The 10,061-nt window shown below is 37.1% G+C and overlaps 1 protein-coding gene across 7 annotated transcripts in view; it reads right to left on the reverse strand.

Moving 5' to 3' along the window:
• Positions 1-8,998, reverse strand: part of LOC129749058 (small conductance calcium-activated potassium channel protein) — a 759,751-nt gene extending 750,753 nt beyond the window's left edge. For 5 of the 7 annotated variants that reach the window (XM_055743900.1, XM_055743897.1, XM_055743895.1 and 2 more), the window contains exon 1: positions 6,945-8,500. Coding sequence is in view for 1 of the 7 variants with exons in the window: in XM_055743898.1 (XP_055599873.1) it covers positions 6,705-6,719 (15 nt within the window). In the remaining 6 variants the exon portion in view is untranslated. Of the gene's footprint in view, positions 1-6,704; positions 6,908-6,944; positions 8,501-8,751 lie in introns of those variants that run through there. The other 2 variants (XM_055743894.1, XM_055743898.1) reach the window with 2 other exon arrangements.
• Between the last annotated feature and the right edge of the window lie 1,063 nt (positions 8,999-10,061).

The raw sequence follows: 10,061 nt of genomic DNA on the forward strand, positions 1-10,061 counted from the left end.
ATTGCATTTTCGCGCAAGCATCCATGGATCCTCGATCACCGCCATCAGCTTACCATATCCATTATGCGGGATTATCATTTTCGGCAATTCCACGCTGGTCAACAACTTCTTATCTCAAGCGTGAGGGAACAGTTTTGGCCAACAAACATAGCGAGTTTAGCCCGATCCGTGATCCATTCATGTATTCCATGCTTCAGATCAAAACCGAGGGTTGTTGAACAAGTGATGGGTGACCTACCTGCCGAGCGAGTAACCGAATCATCAGCGTTTTTAAGAGTTGGAGTGGATTATTGTGGCCCTTTTCTCGTCAGCTATCCAAATCGTAGAGCGAGTCCTGTCAAGTGCTATGTGGCCATATTCGTTTGTTTGGTAACCAAAGCAGTTCACCTAGAGCTCGTCATGGATCTGACAACTCAAGCGTTTATCGGAGCTTTACGAAGATTCGTTGGACGTCGTTCGAAACCAAAGCTGATCATGTGTGACAATTCCACTACCTTCGTCGGAGCAAGCCGAGAGTTAAAGGAACTAGTTCACCACTTCCACTCAAGTCAGTTTCAAGACACAGTTGTTAGAAATGCGTCAGACCAAGGGATCGAGTTTAAGTTTATTCCGCCACGTACGCCAAATTTCGGAGGCCTCTGGGAGGCACAAGTCAAATCATTCAAGAGCCATTTTAAAAAATCGGTTGGCTTGCGTACATTGAGCGTCGATGAAATGATAACAGCATTGGCACAGATAGAGGCTGTTCTCAATTCAAGACCCCTTACACAGCTCACAAGCGATCCGTCAGATTTTGAAGCACTAACTCCAGGGCATTTCCTTGTTCAACGCCCGATGACAGCAATTCCGGACAGAGATGTCATAGCAGTACCGACAAACCGACTTACTATGTGGCAGAGAGCTCAACAACTTACACAGCAATTTTGGAAAAAGTGGAGAACGCAATATTTGTCAGATTTGCAAAATCGTTCAAAATGGAAAAAGCAAAGTCAGAATATTAAAGTCGGAATGTTAGTAATCATAAAAGATGATAATAGTCCTCCTCAGAAATGGCAACTGGGTCGAGTTGAGAAAGTGTTTCAAGGGCAGGATGGTAACGTCCGCGTTGTAACGGTTCGTACGCAAAACGGGTCCTTTGACCGTGGCATAAGCAAGATTTGTATTCTTCCCATTCGTGAAAATGAAGTCGGCAATGTAACCGAACCTAATTCAGAACAGAATGAGTCAGAACAAATGTCGTTTGAATAAAATCAGAAATGTTTTACAATGGTAATTCGTCAAAAAATATGATAAAGATTGAGTCAGAACCAAATGTCAGTTATCGTCAGAAGACCTTATAATGGAAATTCGTCAATAAAAGTTCCAACAGGGACTTCTAAGAAATATTTTGGAAAAATGTGTCAGTTGTTAAAGTCTTCATGTGTGTCTATTTGTCTGTTTATGTCAGAATAAGTCCAGTCAGTATGTGCAATGGAGCATGTGGTCATTGCAAGTTATGTTTAAAACTACTAAAGTCCTGCGGGACATTTCTATTTTTTGGGTATCGAACATCGGAGAGCCATGAATCCACCAACAACTACAGCAAGCACCACTAAGCAAGTCACCGAGGTCCCTATCAATCTATGCATGACGTCCGGAATCCACACGTCAACAATCCATCACATCAAGCGGAAGTGGCTTGCAACGGACTCACCAGCAGCGCGTCCAGCATTAAATGGCTTATCGAAAGCTTCTGGTAGAAGAACTTCCCACGCAGCGTCAAGTTATGCTGACTGGTTGGTCACCACACCGAATTTATCGAAAGTTTTTTTTAATTCAATTTAAAAAAAAAAAAAAACTGTGAAAAAACCATTTGGCAATGAATCGACACGTACTAGTGATCAGCAGCATCAACGGGTGGATTTGTGTCCCAACAGCAGCTGATCCAAACTACGCAACAGCAGCATGAGAAGAAAAACACACCAGGAGGAATTTCCAGCCACCAGCAGCCGTATATCTCGTACGTACAAAGCTGGCAAAAGGGTTGCCTTTGTTGTACGGGATACGTTCGGTGACCACTCGGTGATATATCGGCCGTAGGCAAACGGCAATGGCATTAATCTGATCACCACACAGAGCAGCGAGCGAGAACAATCGAGAATCGAAAATTGTCGATCGGCGATACTATATAGTACGGTTTCACGGTCAAACTGTTTGACAAACCGTTAAATGAAAGTTTTGTTTGTTAAATGTTAAAGGATCTGTTTTTTTTTGTACGAAATATTGTTAGTATGTGAGAATTGATTGAATTGTTAGTATTAAGAATAATTTTTGTGAATTGGTGTTGAAACGCGGCTGGTTTCAAGGGGGGCGGCATGTTTTGTATTGTATAATTGTTGCCATAACGCCGAGCCACCCTAGCCAAATTCCGAAAGAGTGAGTTCTCTCTCTAGAACTCACCTCGACGATACGAAAGGTACACGATCGTGCTGACAGCATCAGCTGTTGATCAAGCAATAAAAATCACTTTAGTCCAACCACCAACCGAACAACATCGCCTCTTTAATTTTAACCCCGTCGGTCGAATAAAGTTTGGGAAAAGTCAAGTTCCCCCCGGTAAATTGCTCGAGTTTTTGTTTCTAGTGGAAGAAATATTGTGTAGTGAGTTTATCACTGAAGGTATTGGTCTGTCCCACCAAGTGAAACGGGACTTGTGTGTAGAGCCTTAATTGCTCAAAATTGGACTTTGTTCCTCTGTTCGGATCGTCTAAAGGTGTTACAGTCCACTTCAAACTTTGTGTGCGACGATCCAGAACAATTTGTTTTAAAATTAAATACACCAAAAGAGTGGAAACGACTTACAATTTTGGCGTCAACCTTACTTAGGCTTCCCCCAAAATAATTCTCATCTTCCGTATTTCACTATCGAAAAAAAATCGTTCTAAAGTTCTTGAAATTCTTGAAAATATTCGATTCTAACAAAGATTTGATACCTTATAGTAGATAGGTAAATAATCATAGATTTTTCTACAACGACTCATCAAATCTTTGTCTGAGCTACCTAACAAAAAACCTTTCTATCAACCGGTAGCCATAATGACAGTTTCTTAGACCTTAACACCAAGCGCAGAAAGAATTTTCCGGTTAGACGACGACGCACAATGGTCCAAAACTCAGAAAAACCTGGCCAAAAGTCTATTTTTGAAGCGCTCTTAATTATCTATTTAAATGTTTCGTCGCGTTCCGGCATTTTCAAGCTACATGAAACCATGAAAATGATGGTCATGAGTTTACCCGTTTAGGAGATCTCAAAGAAATGCTAAGACAAGTTAGAATATTTATTGAAAATTTCGCAAAGATTTGCTTACATTGAAAATCGAATAGATATTCAAATCGAGAGTATATTTTGCTTTGCAATTATTTTTGTTAGGCATATTTTACACCTTATCTAATAAAAATTTGTTTTTGGAATAATATGATTTTTTTTATAATGAATCTATTTACAAAAACGATAAATATTTTGAGTTTTATGACTTCAACTATAGATTAAGAAAAAACTCCATATAACTCCACTTTATTTTTACGTTTGATAGATTCCCACATTTCAGGACTACAAAATATTGCAAACTGGGCTGCCTTTTTTGCCATTTTTTTGAAAACAGCGTCAAAAAGTTGAACCACTTTTTTCAAATTCGACTTCTAAGCCAATAACCTTCTGGTTCACGAGAAAACTCAACCTAGGGATCCATTTAAATATCAATTTAGTAAATTTAATTGGATCTTTAGGTTGAATTTTTTTAAAAATCCATTCATAAAACATCTTTTTCAAATTTTAAAGCACTATCAGTACGAAATTCTGTGTTAATTTTTTCAATTACGAATAACTCCCAAAAGTAATTAAATAACGGTTTCTCAAATATTGTTCTTATTATTGATCAAATCATAGATCCTTTGTTGCTGGTCAAAATTCATGAGAACCAATTGAAAATTGAAAAATAGTTAAAAACATTTATGGTATTATTTAAAAAAAAGAAAATATGAAATAAAAAAAGAAAAAAAACCCAAAGTTAAATTAAAAAATTGAGAAAATATGAAACACCAAGTTTGCTTATCTCATTTAAAATGTAAATTAAGCGTTTTGTGTTAAAATAACCATTGATATAATAAATTATCATTTAAGAAAAAAAACCCTAATTTCATAATTTTGATCAGTATTAGCGACTCGATAATTAATGAAAAATTAAAAAGTGTTCGGCACCAGAGCGTTGTCATGTCAATCTGTTTTGATTTAATTCTATTTGTATAATACAAGAATTTACTATCTGAGCTGACATTTTTTTTTAAATTCCTAGAGTAAAATAATTAATTTCAAAGAAAAAATGTTATTTTTTAATTTTTTTTTTTTGTTTCGATTTTAGTCGTTTTACCATCTTTATGGCATTCGCGACTTTATCAACGGTGCAGTTGGCGGATCGTTATTGAAAAACTCATCCGGTACAACTGTGTTCGATGTTTGCTCTTGGGCTCGAACTCGCGGACATCGGCTCAGGAGACAACAGACTTGCCAACTGAGCTATATCACAAGCCCATTATTTTTTAATGAAATTATGATTATTGAACAATTTCAAAAGGTTTCAGAGAAAAAGTGTTGAAAACAGACTTTTTTGCCAGGTTTTTTTTGAGAATTGGGCCACTGTGCGACGGTTTGAAGGACGTACACTTATCAGGTATGACTTCATCAATTTTGGCGGTTCTTTGATTGAAAAGAACGGTTTTTACTTAGTTTTTTACATGTTTGTAGTCATGATTAAAAAAAAAAACAAAAAAATATATTCGTATGTGCAAAATAATTCTCACTTCAGCTATCTTGGACATTTCTGTATTTTTTCAGAAACATGTTTTTTCGGAATTTTTCAGACTTTGTTTAACGGAAAACTAAAGTGTTGTAGATGAATATTGTTTGGAAAAGATATCTGTACATAACGAGGTTTCCAAAACTATAAAATGTAAAAGTCGGTTGAGAAACAAGAGAGATATAGCGGTTTTAAGCGAGGAATGTCAAATTGACACTGAAGGTATGATAAGGGAGTTTTTTTCCTGGGCTTTCAGGGTGCGTCCATAAAAAAAATAATAATGCAAAATTGAAGATTTCAGGAATTCCTTGATGGTCCCCGAAGATATTTCTTTTATTTGGATGCACCCGAATAAAGTTGCAAGCTGAAAACTTCCAAATATATCATATTGACACACTTGCTGGAAATAAATTGTACTCTTGAAACCTTGGATATACGATCTGTTGCCATGGAGAAGATCTTATGGGTCAAAAGCTAATTGGGCTAGAACAAACATTAATTTCTTATTTTGTCACCCTCCACCCCCTTCGAAACTTCCAAATAACCAAAAGGGGGAATAAATATAGTTTTAAGTATTTATGTAAATTTTGCAAAAATCAAATACCTACCCCAAAAATTACAAACCAAAAAACTAATTTTGAAAGAAGGGAGTTATTTCACCTTTTGTTTTCTTCATTTTATTGAATTTTTCTTGATTAATCCATTGATTTTGTGCAATGATATAGTCTGCAATTTTGTTGCATACAATTTTTCATGCAATTTAATCCAATTTGTCTGTTTTATGCATTTTTTTTTTATAATCCCCTCCTCCCTATCGCAATGTTCCAACTCCGAGTGAGAAAAGAAGGATTTGAAATTTGTTCCGACCTAAATAATATAAAAAAAAAGACAAACAAAAACAAAAACTTATGAATAACACATCAGCTTGAGAATAATCCACTCAAAAACATGTTTGTAAATTTATGGAAGAAAAAGAAGGAAACTGAAATAACCGCTACAATTTTTTTTTCTTGAAAACTCGACAGAATATTTGACTGAATATTCGGAAGAAAATTCGTTTCACCGAATGGTTGAAACTGAAACGGTCAATATTCGGTATTTGGTCGTTGACCAAAAAAACTATTCGATACACAGGTTTCTAATTTCAGTTATATCAAGTTTAAATTTGTGCTAAACGTTGTTATTTACCAAACAACCCGGGTTGAAGATCGAAAAAAGTTACATTAGGCCACAAAAGTTCCGCGTAACTTTTGTGCAGCTCTATGTAAACTTCTTAGTCCGTTTCTAAAGTGAAATTCAAACTTTTGGTTACTTGGGAAGCTTAAGAATTAAAATATCTCAAATCCATCCACGGATTTATGTGAGAGTTTAATAGCTGTTATAGTTGTTTTCACCAACATATTTTTTTTTTGATCATTTGAACGTATTTTTTTAAGAGTTTAGACGAATGAACACTTTAATTAAATCCAAAGAAAATAGTATTAAATTCTTAGTCAAATCTCAAGGATACGATTTTCATCGAATCAGCAAAAAGCGTAAACAAACCAATCCCAGTCAAATAAGAAATCTTAACACAAAAATTAGAAACGGGGTCACTCTGGCAATAAAATTCCCATAATCCCGTTTACCGCTGGACGAAAAGGTGAATATTATCGGTGATTCAAAGTTGATTTGCTCTTGGATCAAGAAGGCTTATTATACACGTATTCAATGTGAATCCATGAAAATATATGGAAACTCAATAAGCAAACGGTTGAAAATAGTTTCTAAAGATTTTTGGAACTTTAAACAAGTTCTAGTTTGATTCATTTCTTCTGGGTACGCAATGTAGAGAGAAAGGTAAAGCCCAAGAAAAACCAGTAAAGAAATTACCAAAGTAATTATCATAAATTCCTGCGGCACTGCGAACACTCTCTTTCTGGTTGTGTGTGATAATGGTCGGTTAGACGGGTTTCCTTTCCATCGATGTCGTTGCTGTTGTTGGGGGTTTTTGTTATTGCTGTTGTCGAGGGTCGTTGAAGTGGTAGGGTTCTATGGAAATTTTCTTCCCACGACACCCAGAAGCACTTTCGATTTTCATTAAAGCGTTATGCTGGTAACACGATAACCTACACGAAAATGGGATTTCCTTCTTCGGTTGTTTCTTCCTTTCCAGGGTGGACTTCTGCTTTGGGTTTTGGTTACTTTTGCAGCACTTTTGATGTTAATACTTTTGATTAAGGCTCAGCTAACACACGCGCCGTTGTTTTCACTTTCTTTTCTCTCGGTTTTGATAAATGGTTTTGCGTTTTGTTATGTCGCAAAGCCAGCCCCGGTTGAGGTTCTTTCACTAATCTTGAACTGTGATCAGGAGGCCACCACTAACTATTCCACCTGTTTATTTACTGGCAGACTAAGTAAGCCGTGAATTATGGATAAACATTAGGTTGAAATATTTGCATACACTGAAACAAACTTTACAGTACAGGTTTCTTCCCCCTGATGACTCTCTTTTCTCGTGTCGACGTATGGGGGCTTATAATTCTCTCATGCTCCACTGGCGATGACAGGAAAATGTGTTTCCACTTTCTTCTCAGGACACCTTTTCACACTTTTGGGTTATTACAATCAGGGGAGTGGTAAACAGGAAACACACAGGACTTGGCGCTTTCCAGATGTCGACAGGTTTTACACTTTCGACCGAGGATTGTCCATGTCAGACGGCCTGCAATTAATTATTCGTGTGGTTGTTATGGGTTTTATTTGGGCTGTTTTTGCCAAAACATACACGAACGATGTTATTTTGCACTTGAGGTTGGTCGCGGAAGATCGTAAACTCGAACTTTTAAGGTTTCGAAAGACAGCACAGCGATACACAAATACGAAGATTTCCCCGAACGTGAGGAATCTGCCAGTCGTCGAAAAACCTCTTCAGACCGCACTTGACAGCAGTCCAGAGCTCATCAAGTCGTATGTTTTACCTCCTCGCTCGTCGTCTTTTTCTCCCCACACTCTGAGAAAACGTCTGTCGAAGCAACTTTAGATTACGGAACGCTTCTATTCCTCCTAAGCGCACTAAATTTACAAGTGGTCAATACGCCAACTCACTTTGCCGACAACGAAATCAAGCGGCCTGCCTTCATCTCACTGATGATGATTCTTCGGATGGAAGATATTTTTGAACATATTGTGACGGCTGGATGAAATTTTCTCCTGTGTCGATTCTGTCCTCGACTAAACTTGGAATATTAGCGAACGACTTAGCAAAGATCACTCTTCGCTCGGGAACATCTCGCCCGACTTCATCAGCTCGCTATTTCTGTGAACGGTAGCTTGACGGTTTCTATTTCAACTGGCACTTTCTGACACTCATTTTAAAATTCCTTCCGATCTTGAGACCAACGGAATGACAGAACCAACATCAGAATTACAACCACATCAATTCAGGACACTATTTATCAAGGCTGAAGTTGTAAAACACCGAGTAACTTTTGTACACAATTTTGGTAACACCTATTAGATTATTTTCAGAATTACAACAGTTGCACATAGACATCGGGCAAGAAAGAAACACATGGGAGATGATTAATTACATCCTTAAAATGTTGACCCATTCAATACATTCTTCATCTCTCATCAGGCCATCATCTGATCTGATTTGTGGGGAATAAGAGAGTCCGACACACCAGTTCACCGGAAGCTAAAAACAGACTGAACGAGTTTCGGTTTTTCCCATCGTCGACTCGACTTTTCCAAATTTTCCACAGAGAAGCGAAAAGCCGAATGAAAACTACCGCTCTCCCTAACTTTTCATCTCTCAGAGTTTTCGCTCTCTCACTCCCACAGAATTTCCATCTCTCACGTGTCTCGTTTATTTTTCCTTCAATCTCAGCAAGCACCTCCACCGTCTTCTAATACCCACAAAACATTTCTCTCTTACCAACACAAACGACTGCTGCTGCTTCTCTCAACGAAAGCCCCCCACTGGCTGCTGGAGGTTTCACCTATTAACTTTCAAAATATTTGCATCAAAATGTCACCTTCCGATGCTACATCTCTGGTGGAAAACAAAATCCACATTCCGGCACACCACTATTCTACACTCTTTTAACATTTCACCGAGCCTACATGCAACCGAACATATCCTTCAACGCATCAAATCACTCCAACAACGATTAATAAACCGAAGCAAAAACGTCAAATCAATGTCATGATTCACTAGTCAAAGTCCACTGCCCATTTTACGCGACAACGACGAACATGATCTGACTATCTACTGCAAGCTATCCTTAATGTGCTGCTCCGGTTTTGGGAGGAAAACTGTGGGAAGCAGCTATGTAGCTCCCTGGGTGAGAATGTTTTGAAAAAGAGGGGCCCGCCTCGCCTGGCATGTGTGGTGGGGAGCGTTCGAAAATCTCTTTACAATGTTGAAGGAATTCCACTCTGTTTGATTTTTTTTTTGCTTTCAACAAGCGTGTTTGCGATAGTGTGTGCACATACAAGGGCACGTTCAGTTAATAGGATCAGCGGCAGGGTTGAAGTTGGATTTTCTGAAAAAGGCTGCTTTTTAATTTCATTTGTAAACTAGTTTTTTTTTCATTAGATGTAGTTAAAATTGATAATAGCAAACCTGGTTAAGTAAATTGTAGAACAAAAGGAAGGAATATTTAAAAGTTACAAGCAACCTGTTTCAAAATTTAGAATAAAAACAAATTTTTGCACCTTTTTGGCAAATTTCGAGAACATTATTAATACTTTGAAAATAGAGGTTTTAACTCAATGATCAACGAATTATTTTGACTTCTGGAGAAATTTTTTTGAAGTTTTCTGTATATTATTTTTTCATTCAAAATTTGTAAAATAGAAAATTATGACTAAATTTTAAACAAAATTAATGCATCCTAGATATTTTTAAAATCGTATGTCAAATCAACAAAGTTGTTAAATGAGTTAGAATCTTCAAAATCAAATAGACGTTTATTTGTCTTTTATCCAATTTTTCCCCCAATCAAAAATAGGCTGTTTTTTTCATCCAGTCGAAAAACCAAGCCGAAATTTGAACTCATATTCAAGTTTCGGGGATTGTGGCTTTAAGAGCCAGAGATTCTTGATAAAAATTTGAACAGAGGTAGAAAATGCTTCAACAGTGGCACAACGAATTTTGATTCATTTTTCTACTGTATATTATTGTTTTAATCGGTACATGTTTTACTAATGTTCAATATCTGGTACCTGTTCAATAACTAGTGC

This window comes from Uranotaenia lowii, chromosome 2 (genome assembly GCF_029784155.1).
Source record: "Uranotaenia lowii strain MFRU-FL chromosome 2, ASM2978415v1, whole genome shotgun sequence".
In the NCBI taxonomy this organism is placed as follows: Eukaryota; Metazoa; Arthropoda; class Insecta; order Diptera; family Culicidae; genus Uranotaenia; species Uranotaenia lowii.